An 18,860-nucleotide genomic window follows, 5' to 3' on the forward strand; every position below is an offset into this window, starting at 1 on the left:
TCCCACCCCATTCCCCCCCATTTCCACCCCATTCCCACCCCATTCCCACCCCATTTCTGCCCCCATTTACTCACGGTTTCCACCCCGTTTCCACCCCATTTCCACCCCATTCCCACCCCATTTCCGCTCCCTTTCCACCCCATTTACTCACGGTTTTCCACCCCCATTTCTGCCCCATTTCCGCCCCATTTCTGCCCCCATTTCCGCCCCATTCCCACCCCATTTACTCACAGTTTCCACTCCATTCCCACCCCATTCCCACCCCCATTCCCAATCCCATTTCCCCCCCATTCCCACCCCATTCCCACCCCATTTACTCACAGTTTCCACCCCATTTCCACCACATTTACTCAAGGTTTTCTGCCCCCATTTCCACCCCGTTCCCACCCCATTCCCCACCCCATTCCCTCCCCCATTTACTCACAGTTCCCACCCCATTCTCACCCCATTCCCACCCCATTCCCACCCCATTTCCGCTCCCTTTCCACCCAATTTACTCACAGTTTCTACCCCATTCCCACCCCATTCCACCCCATTTCCACCCCATTCCCACCCCTTTCCACCCCATTCCCACCCCTTTCCACCCCATTTCCACCCCTTTCCACCCCATTTCCACCCCATTTCTGCCCCCATTTACTCATGGTTTCCACTCCATTCCCACCCCATTCTCACCCCATTCCCACCCCATTTACTCACAGTTTCCACCCCATCTCCACCATATTTACTCAAGGTTTTCTGCCCCCATTTCCACCCCGTTCCACCCCATTTCCACCCCATTCCCTCCCCCATTCCCACCCCATTCCCATTTACTCACGGTTTTCCACCCCCATTCCCCCCCCATTCCCCCCCCCATTCCCACCCCTTTCCCACCCCCATTCCCCCCCCATTCCCCACCCCATTTCCACCCCATTTACTCACAGTTCCCACCCCATTTCCACCCCATCTCCTCCACATTTACTCACGGTTTTCCACCCCATTCCCACCCCATTCCCACCCCCATTCCCACCCCATTCCCACCCCATTTCCACCCCATTTACTCACAGTTTCCACCCCATTTCCCCCCCATTTCCACCCCATCTCCACCCCATTTACTCAAGGTTTTCCGCCCCCATTTCCACCCCATTCCCACCCCATTCCCCACCCCATTTCCACCCCATTTACTCACAGTTTCCACCCCATTTCCACCCCATTCCCACCCCATTTCCTCATGGTTTCTGCCCCTATTTCCACCCCATTCCCACCCCATTTCCTCACAGTTTCCACCCCATTTCCACCCCATTCCATCCCATTTCCGCTCCGTTTCCACCCCATTTCAGCCGCATTCCCCCCATTCCCACCCCATTCCCACCCCATTTCCACTCCCTTTCCACCCCATTTACTCACAGTTTTCCACCCCCATTTCCACCCCATTTCCACCCCATTTACTCACAGTTTCCACCCCATTCCCACCCCATTCCCACCCCATTCCCACCCCATTGCACCCCATTTCCACCCCATTTCTGCCCCCATTTACTCACGGTTTCCCCCCCATTTCCACCCCATTTCAGCCCCATTCCACCCCATTCCCACCCCATTCCCATCCCCATTTCCGCTCCCTTTCCACCCCATTTACTCACGGTTTTCCGCCCCCATTTCTGCCCCATTTCCGCCCCATTTACTCACGGTTTTCCACCCCCATTCCCACCCCGTTCCCACCCCCATTCCCACCCCATTTCCACCCCGTTTCCACCCCATTTCCACTCCCTTTCCACCCCATTTACTCACAGTTTTCCACCCCCATTTCCACCCCATTCCCACCCCATTTCCGCTCCCTTTTCACCCCATTTACTCACAGTTCCCACCCCATTTCTGCCCCATTTCCACCCCATTCCCACCCCATTTACTCACAGTTCCCACCCCATTCCCACCCCATTTCCGCTCCCTTTTCACCCCATTTACTCACAGTTTTCCACCCCCATTTCCGCCCCATTTCTGTCCCCATTTCTGCCCCATTCCCACCCCATTCCCACCCCATTTACTCACAGTTTCCCCCCCATTCCCACCCCGTTCCCACCCCCATTCCCACCCCATTTCCACTCCCTTTCCACCCCATTTACTCACAGTTTTCCACCCCCATTCCCCACCCCATTTCCACCCCATTTACTCACAGTTTCCACCCCATTTCCACCCCATCTCCACCCCATTTACTCAAGGTTTTCCGCCCCCATTCCCACCCCCTTCCCACCCCATTCCCACCCCATTCCCACCCCGTTCCCACCCCCATTCCCCCCCCATTCCCACCCCATTCCCACCCCATTCCCACCCCATTTCTGCCCCCATTTACTCACGGTTTCCACCCCGTTTCCACCCCATTTCAGCCCCATTCCCACCCCATTCCCACCCCATTTCCACCCCATTTCCACCCCATTTACTCACAGTTTCCACCCCATTTCCCCCCCATTTCCACCCCATTCCCACCCCATTTACTCACAGTTTCCACCCCCATTCCCACCCCATTCCCACCCCATTCCCACCCCGTTCCCACCCTATTCCCTCCCCCATTCCCACCCCCATTCCCACCCCATTCCCACCCCATTTCCACCCCATCTCCACCCCATTTACTCACGGTTTTCCGCCCCCATTCCCACCCCATTCCCACCCCATTCCCACCCCCATTCCCACCCCCATTCCCACCCCATTCCCACCCCGTTCCCACCCTATTCCCACCCCCATTCCCACCCCATTCCCACCCCATTCCCACCCCATTCCCCCCCCATTCCCACCCCATTCCCACCCCGTTCCCACCCTATTCCCTCCCCCATTCCCACCCCCATTCCCACCCCATTTCCACCCCATCTCCACCCCATTTACTCAAGGTTTTCCGCCCCCATTCCCACCCCATTCCCACCCCATTCCCACCCCATTTCCACCCCATTTCCACCCCATTTACTCACAGTTTCCACCCCATTTCCCCCCCATTCCCACCCCATTCCCACCCCCATTCCCACCCCCGTTCCCACCCCATCCCACCCCATTCCCGCCCCATTCCCACCCCGTTCCCACCCCGTTTACTCACACTTTACACCCCCTTGCAGACCTACGAGCAGCGCAAGGTGGTGGAGTTCACGTGCCACACGGCGTTCTTCGCCAGCATCGTCGTGGTGCAGTGGGCGGATCTGATCATCTGCAAGACCCGGCGCAACTCCGTCTTCCAGCAGGGCATGAAGTGCGGCCAGAACACCCCCAAAATCCCCCAAAATCACCCCAAAAATCCCACTCAAAATCCCTCAAACCCTCCCCCCAAAAATCCCACTTCAAACCTGCCAGAATTCCCCCAAAATCCAACTTAAAACCTGCCAGAATTCCCCATAAATCCACCCCAACTTTGTCTTCCAGCAGGGCATGAAGTGCGGCCAAAACACCCCAAAATCCCCCAAAATCACCCCAAAAACACCCCAAAAATCCCACCCAGAATCCCTCAAACCCACCCCAAAATCACCCCAAAAATTCCCCCAAAAACTCCCCAAAATCCCACCCCAAACCCACCCCAAAATCACCCCCAAACCCAACTTAAAACCTGCCAGAATTCCCCATAAATCCACCCCAACTTTGTCTTCCAGCAGGGCATGAAGTGCGGCCAGAACACCCCCAAAAATCCCCCAAAATCACCCCAAAAACACCCCAAAAATTCCACTTCAAACCTTCCCTAAATCACCCCAAAAATCCCACCCAGAATCCCTCAAACCCAGCCAAAATCACCCCAAAATCCCCCCAAAATCCAACTTCAAACCTGCCAGAATTCCCCCAAAATCCACCCCAACTCCGTCTTCCAGCAGGGCATGAAGTGCGGCCAGAACACCCCCAAAATCCCCCCAAAAATCCCACCCAGAATCCCTCAAACCCACCCCAAAATCCCCCCAAAATCCAACTGAAAACCTGCCAGAATTCCCCCAAAATCCACCCCAACTCCGTCTTCCAGCAGGGCATGAAGTGCGGCCAGAATACCCCCAAATCCCCCCAAATCACCCCAAAAATCCCACCCGAAATCCCTCAAACCCACCCCAAAATCACCCCAAAAATTCCCCCAAAACCTCCCCAAAATCCCACCCCAAACCCACCCCAAAATCACCCCCAAACCCAACTTAAAACCTGCCAGAATTCCCCCAAAATCCACCCCAACTCCGTCTTCCAGCAGGGCATGATTGGGGACACCCCAAAAATCCCCCAAAATCACCCCAAAACCACCCCAAAATTACCCCCAAAATCCCTCAAAATCACCCCAAAAATCACCCCAAAAATCCCACCCCAAACCCACCCCAAAATCCAACTTCAAACCTGCCAGAATTCCCCCAAAATCCACCCCAACTCCGTCTTCCAGCAGGGCATGAAGTGCGGCCAAAACGCCCCAAAATCCCCCAAAATCACCCCAAAAATCCCACCCGAAATCCCTCAAACCCACCCCAAAAATCACCCCAAAAATTCCCCCAAAAACTCCCCAAAATCCCACCCCAAACCCACCCCAAAATCACCCCCAAACCCAACTTAAAACCTGCCAGAATTCCCCCAAAATCCACCCCAACTCCGTCTTCCAGCAGGGCATGATTGGGGACACCCCAAAAATCCCCCAAAATCACCCCAAAACCACCCCAAAATCCCTCAAAATCACCCCAAAAATCACCCCAAAAATCCCACCCCAAACCCACCCCAAAATCCCCCCAAAACCCAACTTAAAACCTGCCAGAATTCCCCCAAAATCCACCCCAACTCCGTCTTCCAGCAGGGCATGAAGTGCGGCCAGAACGCCCCAAAAATCCCCCCAAATCACCCCAAAAACACCCCAAAAATTCCACTCAAAATCCCTCAAACCCACCCCAAAATCCCCCCAAAATCCCCCCAAAATCCAACTTCAAACCTGCCAGAATTCCCCCAAAATCCACCCCAACTCCGTCTTCCAGCAGGGCATGATTGGGGACACCCCAAAAATCCCCCAAATCACCCCAAAAATACCCCAAAAATCCCACTTCAAACCTTCCCTAAATCACCCCAAAAATCCCACCCAGAATCCCTCAAACCCAGCCAAAATCACCCCAAAATCCCCCCAAAATCCAACTTAAAACCTGCCAGAATTCCCCCAAAATCCACCCCAACTCCGTCTTCCAGCAGGGCATGAAGTGCGGCCAGAACACCCCCAAAATCCCCCAAAATCACCCCAAAAATCCCCCAAAATCACCCCAAAAATCCCACCCAAAATCCCACTTCAAACCCACCCCAAAATCCCCCCAAAATCCAACTTAAACTACCCAAAACCCCACAAAACCCCCCCAACCCCCCCAAAAACCCTCCCCCAACTCCCCTAAAAACCAAACCCCCTCCAAAACCCCCCAAAAACCTCCCCAAAATCCCCACCCCCCCAAAACCTCCTAAAATCCCCCAAAACCCCTCCTCAAAAAAATCCCTAAACCCCCCAAACCTCCCAACCCCCCAGAAAAACCCCAAACTCCCTCAACCCCACCCCAAAAACCCCAAACTCCCCCAAAACACCCCAATCCCCAACCCCCCCCCCCAAAAAAACCCAAACTCCCTTAACCCCACCCCAAAAACCCCAAAAACCCCAAACCCCCCCCAAAAAAACCCCAAACTCCCCCAAAACCCCACCCCAAAAACCCCAAACTCCCCCAAACCCCCCCCAAAAAACCCCAAACTCCCTCAACCCCAACCCCAAAAACCCCAAACTCCCCCAAAACACCCCAAACCCCACAATGCCGCCCCAATCCCACTCCAAATCCCCCTCCCCTCTTCCAAAACCCCCCAAAAAATCCCCCAAACCCCCCAAAATCCCCCCAAAAAACCTCCCAAAATCCCCTAAATCCTATAGGAACAAGATCCTGATTTTCGGGCTGCTGGAGGAGACGGCGCTGGCGTCAACCCCAACCCCAAAAACCCCAAACTCCCCCAAAACCCCCCCAAAAACCCCAAACTTCCCCAAAACACCCCAATCCCAAAACCCGCCCCCCAAAAAACCCCCAAACTCCCTCAAAACCCCCCCCAAAAAAACCCTAAACTCCCCCAAAACACCCCCAAAAAAGCCCCAAACTCCCCCAAAACACCCCCAAAAAAACCCCAAACTCCCTCAACCCCCACCCCAAAACCCCCCAAACCCCCCAAAAAATCCCCCAAACCCCCCAAAAAATCCCCAAACCCCCCCCCAAAAATCCCCCAAACCCCCCAAAATCCCCCAAAAAAACCTCCCAAAATCCCCTAAATCCTATAGGAACAAGATCCTGATTTTCGGGCTGCTGGAGGAGACGGCGCTGGCGTCAACCCCAACCCCAAAAACCCCAAACTCCCCCAAAACCCCCCTAAAAAAGCCCCAAACTCCCCCAAACCCCCCCCAAAAAAAACCCCAAACTCCCTCAACCCCAACCCCAAAAACCCCAAACTCCCCCAAACCCCACCCCAAAAACCCCAAACTCCCCCAAAACCCCCCCAAAAAAACCCCAAACTCCCCCAAAACACCCCCAAAAAAACCCCAAACTCCCCCAAAACACCCCCAAAAAAGCCCCAAACTCCCTCAACCCCACCCCAAAAACCCCAAACTCCCCCCAAAAAAAACCCCGAACTCCCTCAACCCCAACCCCAAAAACTCCAAACTCCCCCAAAACACCCCCAAAAAAACCCCAAACTCCCTCAACCCCACCCCAAAAACCCCCCAAATCCCCCAAAAAAGCCCCAAACTCCCTCAACCCCACCCCCAAAACCCCCCAAACCCCCCAAAAACCCCCTTAAAAATCCCCTAAATCCTATAGGAACAAGATCCTGATTTTCGGGCTGCTGGAGGAGACGGCGCTGGCGGCGTTCCTGTCCTACTGCCCGGGCATGGGGGTGGCCCTGCGCATGTACCCCCTCAAGTGAGGGCCCCCCCAAATCCCGAGGCAGCACCCCAAAAATCTGAGCTGCCCCCAAAAAACGAGGGGATCCCAAATTTATGGGGTTTTTGTCCCCAAAAATTCAGGGTCACGTGGTGGTTCTGCGCCTTCCCCTATTCCCTGCTCATCTTCGCCTACGACGAGGTGCGGAAACTCATCCTGAGGCGCTACCCCGGAGGTGAGGGGGGGACCCCAAAAATTTGGGGGGGGGGGGGTGGGGGGGAGTGGGGACACACCCCAAAATAGGGGGGAGGAGGAAATGGGGCAGGAAAGAAAAGGGGGGGATGGAGAAAAAAAGGGGGAAATGCAAAAAAAAAGGGGGAAAACCCTAAAAAAAGGGGGAAACCCCAAAAAAGGGGGAAAAACCCCAAAAAAGGGGAAACCCCAAAAAAGGGGGAAAAACCCCCCAAAAAAGGGGGGAAGGTAAAAGAAAAGGGGGAAACCCCAAAAAAAGGGAAAAACCCCCCAAAAAAGGGGGGAAGCCCAAAGAAAAGGGGGAAACCCCCCCAAAAAAGGGGGAAATCCCAAAAAAGGGGGAAAAACCCCAAAAAAAGGGGGGAAGCCCAAAGAAAAGGGGGAAACCCCCCCAAAAAAGGGGGAAATCCCAAAAAAGGGGGAAACCCCCAAAAAAAGGGGGAAACCCCAAAAAATGGGGGAAAACCGAAAAATGGGAACCCCAAAACCTCAAAAAACTCCAAAAAATGGGAAACCCCCAAAAATGGGAACCCCAAAAAAGGGAAACCCCAAAAAAAGGAAACCCCAAAAAAGGGGCGGAACCCCAAAAATAGGAAACCCCAAAACCTCAGAAAACCCCCAAAAAATCAGAAACCCCAAAAACCCAAAACCCCCCAAAAATGGGGGGGGACACCCAAACCCCGGGGGGGGAGGGGAGACCCCAAAACCCAAACACCCGAATTTGGGGCGGGGGGTGGGGGTGGGGACCTGAGGAATTGGGGGGGGGGGGGCACCCAAAGGGGTTTGGGGTCCCCCCCAAAGGTTTGGGGTCCCCTCAAAGGTTTGGGGTCCCCCCCAAAGGTTTGGGGTCCCCTCAAAGGTTTGGGGTCCCCCCCAAAGGTTTGGGGTCCCCCTCAAGGGTTTGGGGACCCCTCAAAGGTTTGGGGTCCCCCCCAAATGTTTGGGGTCCCCCTCAAGGGTTTGGGGTCCCCCCCAAATGTTTGGGGTCCCCTCAAGGGTTTGGGGTCCCCCCCAAGGTTTGGGGTCCCCCCCAAATGTTTGGGGTCCCCCTCAAGGGTTTGGGGTCCCCCCCAAGGTTTGGGGTCCCCTCAAAGGGGTTTGGGGTCCCCCCCAAATGTTTGGGGTCCCCTCAAAGGGGTTTGGGGACCCCTCAAAGGTTTGGGGTCCCCCCCTAAGGTTTGGGATCCCCCTCAAAGGGGTTTGGGATCCCCCTCAAGGGTTTGGGGTCCCCCTGAAGGGTTTGGGGTCCCCCCCAAAGGTTTGGGGTCCCCTTCAAGGGTTTGGGGTCCCCCCCAAGGTTCGGGGTCCCCTCAAAGGTTTGGGGTCCCCCTCAAGGGTTTGGGGTCCCCCTCAAAGGGGTTTGGGGTCCCCCCCAAGGTTTGGGGTCCCCCCAAGGGTTTGGGGTCCCCCAAAGGTTTGGGGTCCCCCTCAAGGGTTTGGGGTCCCCCCCAAAGGTTTGGGGTCCCCCTCAAGGGTTTGGGGTCCCCCCCAAAGGTTTGGGGTCCCCCTCAAAGGGGTTTGGGGTCCCCTCAAGGGTTTGGGGTCCCCCTCAAGGTTTGGGGTCCCCCCCAAGGTTTGGGGTCCCCTCAAAGGGGTTTGGGGTCCCCCAAAGGTTTGGGGTCCCCCCCTTGACGCCCCCTCCCCTTTTTTTGTAGGATGGGTGGAGAAGGAAACCTATTACTGACCCCTCCCCCACCCGCGGGACCCCCCGGCGCCCCTCCCCCCCCCCCGCGCCCCTCCCCCTCCCCGCGCCCCTCCCCCCCCCTCCGCCCCTCCCCCCCCCTCCGCCCTTCCCCCTCCTGCGCCCCTCCCCCCCCCCCAAACTGACCCCGGGGGGTTTTTGGGGGGAGGGGTCGGGACCCCCCCCCGATCCTTGGGGGGCACCCGGCCCTTCCCCTACAGAGCAATAAACCAGTTTAACCCCCGCCTCGTGTACTGGGAGGGACTGGGAGGGGAGTGGGAGGGAGTGGGGGGGAGTGGGAGGGACTGGGATGGACTGGGATGGGACTGGGAGGGAGTGGGAGGGACTGGGAGGGACTGGGATGGGACTGGGAGGGAGTGGGAGGGACTGGGAGGGACTGGGATGGGACTGGGATGGACTGGGATGGACTGGGATGGGACTGGGATGGACTGGGAGGGAGTGGGATGGACTGGGATGGGACTGGGATGGACTGGGATGGGACTGGGATGGACTGGGAGGGAGTGGGAGGGACTGGGAGGGAGTGGGATGGACTGGGATGGGACTGGGATGGACTGGGATGGACTGGGATGGGACTGGGATGGACTGGGAGGGAGTGGGATGGACTGGGATGGGACTGGGATGGACTGGGAGGGAGTGGGATGGGACTGGGAGGGACTGGGATGGGACTGGGATGGACTGGGATGGACTGGGAGGGAGTGGGATGGACTGGGATGGGACTGGGATGGACTGGGATGGGACTGGGATGGACTGGGAGGGAGTGGGAGGGACTGGGAGGGACTGGGATGGGACTGGGAGGGACTGGGATGGGACTGGGAGGGACTGGGATGGACTGGGATGGACTGGGATGGGACTGGGATGGACTGGGAGGGAGTGGGATGGACTGGGATGGGACTGGGATGGACTGGGATGGACTGGGATGGGACTGGGATGGACTGGGAGGGAGTGGGATGGACTGGGATGGGACTGGGATGGACTGGGAGGGAGTGGGATGGGACTGGGAGGGACTGGGATGGGACTGGGATGGACTGGGATGGACTGGGATGGACTGGGATGGGACTGGGATGGACTGGGAGGGACTGGGAGGGACTGGGAGGGACTGGGATGGACTGGGATGGGACTGGGATGGACTGGGAGGGACTGGGATGGGACTGGGATGGGACTGGGATGGGACTGGGATGGACCCCCCGGCTCTGTGTCCCCCAGTACCCCATGGGCTCCCAGTGTCCCTGGGTGTCCCCTGGGTGTGGGGGACGTGGTTGCCATGGGGATGGGTTGCTATGGGGATGGGTTGCTATGGGGATGTGGTTGCCATGGGGATGGGTTGCTATGGGGATGGGTTGCTATGGGGATGTGGTTGCCATGGGGATGGGTTGCTATGGGGATGGGTTGCTATGGGGACGTGGTTGCTATGGGGACGTGGTTGCCATGGGGACGTGGTTGCCATGGGGATGGGTTGCTATGGGGATGGGTTGCTATGGGGACGTGGTTGCTATGGGGACGTGGTTGCCATGGGGATGGGTTGCTATGGGGACGTGGTTGCTATGGGGATGGGTTGCTATGGGGAAGTGGTTGCTATGGGGACGTGGTTGCCATGGGGATGGGTTGCTATGGGGATGGGTTGCTATGGGGATGGGTTGCTATGGGGATGGGTTGCTATGGGGACGTGGTTGCTATGGGGATGGGGTTGCTATGGGGACGTGGTTGCTATGGGGATGTGGTTGCCATGGGGATGGGTTGCTATGGGGACGTGGTTGCTATGGGGATGGGTTGCTATGGGGAAGTGGTTGCTATGGGGACGTGGTTGCCATGGGGATGGGTTGCTATGGGGATGGGTTGCTATGGGGATGGGTTGCTATGGGGATGGGTTGCTATGGGGACGTGGTTGCTATGGGGATGGGGTTGCTATGGGGACGTGGTTGCTATGGGGACGTGGTTGCCATGGGGCTGGGTTGCTATGGGGACGTGGTTGCCATGGAGTTCGTTGCCATGGGGACAGGATGCTGGGGGACGTGGTTGTTACGCGAGGCCGTTGCTATGGGGATGGGTTGCTATGGGGAGGAGGTTGCTATGGGGACATGGTTGCCATGGCGACAAGTTGCCCTTCGGAGGTGGCTGCCATGGGGATTTGGTTGCCATAGGAACAGGATGCTGGGGGGGGGGGACGTGGTTGCTGTGGGGAGCTGGTTGCCATGGGAACAGACTGCCATGGGAACAGGTTGCCATGGGGACAAGTTGCCCTGAGGAGGTGGTTGCCATGGGAACAGGATGCTGGGGGAGGTGGTTGCTGTGGGAACAGGTTGTTAAGGGGGACAAGTTGCCATAGGGAGATGGTTGCCATGGGGATGGGGTTGCCATGGGGATGGGGTTGCTATGGGGCCAGGTTGCCATGAGGACGGAAGGCGGTTGCCATGGGGATGGGGTTGCCATGGGGATGGGGTTGCCATGGGGACAGGTTACCATGGGGATGGGGTTGCCATGGGGATGTATTTGCCATGGGGATGGGGTTGCTATGGGGACAGGCTGCCATGGGGACAGGTTGCCATGGGGATGGAAGGCGGTTGCTATGGGGAGGTGGTTGCCATGGGGATGGGGTTGCCATGGGGATGTATTTGCCATGGGGTTGCTATGGGGACAGGCTGCCATGGCGAGGGACGGCGGTTGCCATGAGGAGGCGGTTGCCATGGGGACAGAAGGCGGTTGCCATGGGGACAGGTTGCCCTGGGGACGTGGTTGCCATGGGGATGTATTTGCCATGGGGATGGGGTTGCCATGGGGCCAGGTTGCCATGGGGATGGGGTTGCCATGGGGATGGGGTTGCCATGGGGACAGGTTGCCATGGGGATGGGGTTGCCATGGGGATGGGGTTGCCATGGGGATGTATTTGCCATGGGGATGGGGTTGCCATGGGGACAGGTTGCCATGGGGATGGGGTTGCCATGGGGATGGGGTTGCCATGGGGACAGGTTGCCATGGGGATGGGGTTCCGTGGGGATGGGGTTGCCATGGGGATGTATTTGCCATGGGGATGGGGTTGCCATGGGGACAGGTTGCCATGAGGATGGAAGGCGGTTGCCATGGGGATGGGGTTGCCATGGGGATGGGGTTGCCATGGGGATGTATTTGCCATGGGGAGGGGTTGCCATGGGGACAGGTTGCCATGGCGACGGACGGCGGTTGCCATGAGGAGGTGGTTTCCATGGGGACAGGTTGCCATGAGGATGTATTTGCCACGGGGATGGGGTTGCTATGGGGACAGGTTACCATGGGGATGGGGTTGCCATGGGGACAGGTTACCATGGGGATGGGGTTGCCATGGGGACAGGTTGCCATGGGGATGGAAGGCGGTTGCTATGGGGAGGTGGTTGCCATGGGGATGGGGTTGCCATGGGGACAGGTTGCCATGGGGACAGGTTGCCATGGGGATGGAAGGCGGTTGCCATGGGGAGGTGGTTGCCATGGGGATGGGGTTGCCATGGGGATGTATTTGCCATGGGGTTGCTATGGGGACAGGTTGCCATGGGGAGGTGGTTGCCATGGGGACAGGTTGCCATGGGGATGGGGTTGCCATGGGGATGTATTTGCCATGGAGATGGGGTTGCTATGGGGACAGGTTGCCATGGCGACGGATGGCGGTTGCTATGAGGAGGCGGTTGCCATGGGGACAGGTTGCCCTGGGGACGTGGTTGCCATGGGGATGTATTTGCCACGGGGATGGGGTTGCCATGGGGACAGGTTGCCATGAGGACAGAAGGCGGTTGCCATGGGGATGGGGTTGCCCTGGGGACGTGGTTGCCATGGGGATGGGGTTGCCATGGGGATGGGGTTGCCCTGGGGACAGGTTGCCATTTGGATGAGGTGGCCATGGGGATGTATTTGCCACGGGGATGGGGTTGCCATGGGGCCAGGTTGCCATGGGGATGGGGTTGCCATGGGGATGTATTTGCCACGGGGATGGGGTTGCTATGGGGACAGGCTGCCATGGGGACAGACGGCGGTTGCCATGGGGAGGTGGTTGCCATGGGGCCAGGTTGCCATGGGGATGGGGTTGCCATGGGGATGTATTTGCCACGGGGATGGGGTTGCCATGGGGCCAGGTTGCCCCGGGGACGTGGTTGCCATGGGGATGTATTTGCCACGGGGACGTGGTTGCCATGGGGACGTGGTTGCCACGGGGATGGGGTTGCCCTGGGGACGTGGTTACCACGGGGATGTGCTTGCCACGGGCAACGGTTGCCAAGGAAATGCGCTTGCCTTGGGAGATGGCCACCATGGCCATCCGGTTGCCACGGGCCACGGTTGCCATGGCGATGGTGGATCCCCCTCCAGGCCCCCCCCCCACCCCCCCTTTTCCCCTCATCCCCTTTTCCCACGGTGGCCCCGGGGCTGACGCCACGAGCCCCCAGCACCGGCTTTGGGGGGGGGGGGGGTCTCGGGGGTCCCGGGTGGGGGGAGGGGGCGCGGCCGAGCCCCCCCCACCCCCCCACCCCCCCCGGTGCCGGGCAGGGTTAAAGCCGCGGGTGCTGCCGGGAGATTCCCGCAGCCTTTAATCCCCCCCCCCCTCCGGATCATCCCCCCCCCCGCCGCGGCCTCAATCCCGAGGGATATCGGGGACCCTCCGGGGCCCCCCCGAGCCGTGACACGGAGAGGGGGGGGCTGGGATTGGGGGGGGCTCAGCCCGGTCACCCCCTCCCCATTCCCAGCTCTTCTGCCCCCCCTCCCCCCAACCCCTCCCCCCCCCGCCCCTAATTTGGGGCAGCCGTTCTTGGTGGAGGGGAGAGGGGGAAATTTTGAGGGGTGCCCCTCACGCCCCCCCCGCCCCCCAAACTCCCCCAAACTCCCCCAGGGCCACTCTGCAGAACCTCAAAGCCCAGAGCGTGTCCGAGAGCTGGGTGAGTGCGGGGGGCGGGGTCCCCATCATCTCCCCTCCCCCCAAAACTCGGGGACACTCGGAGGACACTCGGGGGACACTCGGGGACACTCGGGGACACTCGGGGCACACCCGGGGGACACTCGGGGACACTCGGGAGACACCCGGGGACACTCGGGGCCACCCGGGGGACACTCGCGGACACTCGGGGGACACTCGGGGGACACCCGGGGGACACTTGGGGGACACTCGGGGACACTCGGGGACACCCGGGGACACTCGGGGCCACTCGGGGGACACTCGGGGGCACTCGGGGACACTCGGGGACACCCGGGGACACTCGGGGGACACTCGGGGGACACTCAGGGGGACACTCGGGGGACACTCGGGGACACCCGGGGACACTCGGGGGACACTCGGGGGACACCCGGGGGACACTTGGGGGACACTCGGGGACACTCGGGGACACTCGGGGACACTCGGGGACATCCGGGGGACACCCGGGGGACACTCGGGGACACCCGGGGGACACTCGGGGGCCACTCGGGGGCACTCGGGGACACTCGGGGACACCCGGGGACACTCGGGGACACTCGGGGACACCCGGGGGACACTCGGGGGCCACTCGGGGACACTCGGGGACACCCGGGGGACACCCGGGGGACACCCGGGGGACACTCGGGGGACACTCGGGGACACCCGGGGACACCCGGGGGACACTCGGGGACACTCGGGGACAGCCGGGGGACACTCGGGGACACTCGGGGGACACCCGGGGGACACTCGGGGCACACCTGGGGAACACTCGGGGACACTCGGGGACACTCGGGGGACACTCGGGGGACACTCGGGGACACTCAGGGGGACACTCGGGGGACACTCGGGGCACACTCGGGGGACACTCGGGGACACTCGGGGACACTCGGGGGACACTCAGGGGGACACTCGGGGACACTCGGGGGACACTCGGGGGACACTCGGGGCACACCCGGGGACACTCGGGGGACACTCGGGGGACACTCGGGGGACACTCGGGGACACTCGGGGGACACCCGGGGGACACTCGGGGGACACTCGGGGGCCACTCGGGGACACTCGGGGACACTCGGGGACACTCGGGGACACTCGGGGACACTCGGGGACACCCGGGGGACACTCGGGGACATCCGGGGGACACTCGGGGGCCACTCGGGGACACTCGGGGACACCCGGGGGACACCTGGGGGACACTCGGGGGACACTCGGGGACACGCGGGGACACCCGGGGACACTCGGGGACACCCGGGGACACTCGGGGACACTCGGGGGACACTCGGGGACACCCGGGGGACACTCGGGGGACACTCGGGGAGACCCGGGGGACACGCGGGGACACCCGGGGACACTCGGGGGACACTCGGGGACACTCGGGGACATCCGGGGGACACCCGGGGGACACTCGGGGACACCCGGGGGACACTCGGGGACACTCGGGGGACACTCGGGGGACACTCGGGGGCACTCGGGGACACTCGGGGACACCCGGGGACACTCGGGGGACACTCGGGGACAGCCGGGGGACATTCGGGGGACACTCGGGGACACTCGGGGGACACTCGGGGGACACTCGGGGGACACTCGGGGACACTCGGGGACACCCGGGGACACTCGGGGACACTCGGGGACACTCGGGGGACACTCGGGGGCACTCGGGGACACTCGGGGACACCCGGGGACACTCGGGGGACACTCGGGGACAGCCGGGGGACATTCGGGGGACACTCGGGGACACTCGGGGGACACTCGGGGGACACCCGGGGGACACTCGGGGACACTCGGGGGACACTCGGGGACACCCGGGGGACATTCGGGGGACACTCGGGGACACTCGGGGGACACTCGGGGGACACCCGGGGACACTCAGGGGGACACTCAGGGGGACACTCGGGGGACACTCGGGGGACACTCGGGGACACTCGGGGGACACTCGGGGACACCCCCCGGTCACTGTGACCCCCCCCGGGGCCCCCCAGGAGGATGACCCGGCCGGGATCCATCCCGTGGCCTTGGCTGAGGGGGAGGATCCCGGTGAGGAGGGGTCGGGCAGGGAATTGGGGGGATCCCGGGGGGGGGGGGGGGGGGGGGGGTCTCAGTCCCCCCCCTGAATCTCCTCTGACCTCCCCCTTCCCCCCCCCCCCCCCAAGATGGTCTGACCCCTCTGTCCCCCTCCCCCAGCTCTGTCCGGGGGGGGGTCTGACCCCTCTGTCCCCCCTCCCCCACCTCTGTCCCCCTCCCCCACCTCTGTCCGGGGGGGTCTGACCCCTCACCCCATGAGTGTCCCCCCCCCCCCCCAGCCGGTGTCACCCCAGGGTCCCCCCAGGGCCCCCCCCGTGTCCCCGGGCCGGCAGCGCGTGGATGGACACGGAGGATGAGGAGGATCTGCCGGGGCCTGAGGAGATCCTGGAGGGGGAATTCGGGGATCCCAGTGTGAGATCCCAGTGTGGGACCCCAGTGCCCAATCCCAGTGTGGGATCCCAGTGCCCGATCCCAGTTTGGCATCCCAGTGCCCGATCCCAGTTTGGGACCCCAGTGCCCGATCCCAGTTTGCGATCCCAGTGCCCGATCCCAGTTTGGGATCCCAGTGCCCGATCCCAGTTTGGGATCCCAGTTTGCGATCCCAGTGCCCGATCCCAGTTTGCGATCCCAGTGCCCGATCCCAGTGTGGGACCCCAGTGCCCGATCCCAGTTTGGGACCCTGGTGCCCGATCCCAGTGCGGGATCCCAGTGCCCGATCCCAGTTTGCGATCCCAGTGCCCGATCCCAGTGTGGGATCCCAGTGCCTGATCCCAGTGTGGGATCCCAGTGCCCAATCCCAGTTTGGGATCCCAGTGCCCGATCCCAGTGTGGGACCCCAGTGCCTGATCCCAGTGTGGGATCCCAGTGCCCAATCCCAGTTTGGGATCCCAGTGCCCGATCCCAGTGTGGGATCCCAGTGCCCGATCCCAGTTTGGGATCCCAGTGCCCGATCCCAGTGTGAGATCCCAGTGCCCGATCCCAGTGTGGGATCCCAGTGCCCAATCCCAGTTTGGGATCCCAGTGCCCGATCCCAGTGTGGGACCCCAGTGCCCAATCCCAGTGTGGGATCCCAGTGCCCGATCCCAGTGTGGGACCCCAGTGCCCGATCCCAGTGTGGGATCCCAGTGCCCGATCCCAGTGTGGGACCTCAGTGCCCGATCCCAGTGTGGGATCCCAGTGCCCGATCCCAGTTTGCGATCCCAGTGCCCGATCCCAGTGTGGGATCCCAGTGCCTGATCCCAGTGTGGGATCCCAGTGCCCAATCCCAGTTTGGGATCCCAGTGCCCGATCCCAGTGTGGGATCCCAGTGCCTGATCCCAGTGTGGGATCCCAGTGCCCAATCCCAGTTTGGGATCCCAGTGCCCGATCCCAGTGTGGGATCCCAGTGCCCGATCCCAGTTTGGGATCCCAGTGCCCGATCCCAGTGTGAGATCCCAGTGCCCGATCCCAGTGTGGGATCCCAGTGCCCAATCCCAGTTTGGGATCCCAGTGCCCGATCCCAGTGTGGGACCCCAGTGCCCGATCCCAGTGTGGGATCCCAGTGCCCGATCCCAGTGTGGGACCCCAGTGCCCGATCCCAGTGTGGGATCCCAGTGCCCGATCCCAGTTTGGGATCCCAGTGCCCGATCCCAGTTTGCGATCCCAGTGCCCGATCCCAGTGTGGGATCCCAGTGCCCAATCCCAGTGTGGGACCCCAGTGCCCGATCCCAGTTTGGCATCCCAGTGCCCAATCCCAGTGTGGGATCCCAGTTTGCGATCCCAGTGTGGCATCCCAGTGCCCGATCCCAGTGTGGGACCCCAGTGCCCAATCCCAGTGTTAGATCCCAGTGCCCGATCCCAGTTTGGGATCCCAGTGCCCGATCCCAGTTTGGGATCCCAGTGCCCAATCCCAGTTTGGGACCCCAGTGCCCGATCCCAGTGTGGGATCCCAGTGCCCGATCCCAGGATGAGGATGATGAAGATGATGAAGATGATGGTGATGGTGATGATGATGGTGACGATGATGATGATGATGGTGATGATGGTGATGGTGATGGTGATGATGGTGATGATGGTGATGATGATGATGATGATGATGGTGATGATGATGGTGATGATGGTGACGATGATGATGATGATGGTGATGATGGTGATGACGGTGATGGTGATGGTGATGATGGTGATGATGGTGATGATGATGGCGATGATGATGGTGATGGTGATGATGATGGTGATGGTGATGATGGTGATGATGGTGATGATGGTGATGATGATGGTGATGGTGATGATGGTGATGGTGATGATGGTGATGATGGTTATGATGGTGATGGTGATGATGGTGATGGTGATGATGATGGTGATGATGGTGATGATGGTGATGGTGATGGTGATGATGGTGATGATGGTGATGATGATGGTGATGGTGACCAGGCCATAAAATCCCCAAAGAACCAGGGAGCGTCCCTAGAGGAACAGGGATCCCTGGAGATGGCTCAGATCCCCCTGCGAGATCCCTGTATGGGATCCCCCGAACAAGATCCCACGCAAGGTCCCTGGGAAGAATCCCTTGTGCAAGATCCCCCAGGGGGATCCCCCCATGAGATCCCCCACTGAGATTCCCGCAGTGAGATCCCCCAGGGGGATCCCCCAATGAGACCCCCCCCAATGAGACCCCCCAATGAGATCCCCAATGAGACCCCCCAATGGGACCCCCCCCAATGAGATCCCCCAGTGAGATCCCCCAGTGGGATCCCCAATGAGACCCCCCAATGGGATCCCCCAATGAGATCCCCAATGAGATCCCCTAATGAGACCCCCAATGGGATCCCCCAGTGAGATCCCCCAGTGAGATCCCCCAATGAGATCCCCCAGTGAGATCCCCCAGTGAGATCCCCCAATGAGATCCCCAATGAGATCCCCAATGAGACCCCCCAATGGGACCCCCCCAATGAGATCCCCCAGTGAGATCCCCCAGTGGGATCCCCAATGAGACCCCCCAATGGGATCCCCCAATGAGATCCCCCAATGAGATCCCCTAATGAAACCCCCAATGGGATCCCCCAGTGAGATCCCCCAATGAGATCCCCCAGTGGGATCCCCCAGTGGGATCCCTGCACAAAGCCCTCAGGCAGAATTCCCCGTGTGAGATCCCCCAATG

The 18,860-nt window shown here is 60.6% G+C and overlaps 1 protein-coding gene across 7 annotated transcripts in view; it reads left to right on the forward strand.

The window, feature by feature from the left end:
- The window catches only part of LOC138101045 (sodium/potassium-transporting ATPase subunit alpha-2), a 57,036-nt gene extending 48,215 nt beyond the window's left edge, over positions 1-8,821 (forward strand). For all 7 annotated transcript variants that reach the window (XM_068998881.1, XM_068998880.1, XM_068998882.1 and 4 more), the window contains 4 exons: positions 3,075-3,205; positions 6,786-6,887; positions 6,992-7,083; positions 8,756-8,821. In XM_068998881.1, coding sequence (XP_068854982.1) covers positions 3,075-3,205; positions 6,786-6,887; positions 6,992-7,083; positions 8,756-8,784 — 354 coding nt within the window. In that variant the 3' untranslated portion in view covers positions 8,785-8,821. The remainder of the gene's footprint in view (positions 1-3,074; positions 3,206-6,785; positions 6,888-6,991; positions 7,084-8,755) is intronic.
- The last annotated feature ends 10,039 nt before the right edge of the window (positions 8,822-18,860 follow it).

This window comes from Aphelocoma coerulescens, unplaced genomic scaffold (assembly GCF_041296385.1).
Source record: "Aphelocoma coerulescens isolate FSJ_1873_10779 unplaced genomic scaffold, UR_Acoe_1.0 HiC_scaffold_186, whole genome shotgun sequence".
NCBI classification, from domain to species: Eukaryota; Metazoa; Chordata; class Aves; order Passeriformes; family Corvidae; genus Aphelocoma; species Aphelocoma coerulescens.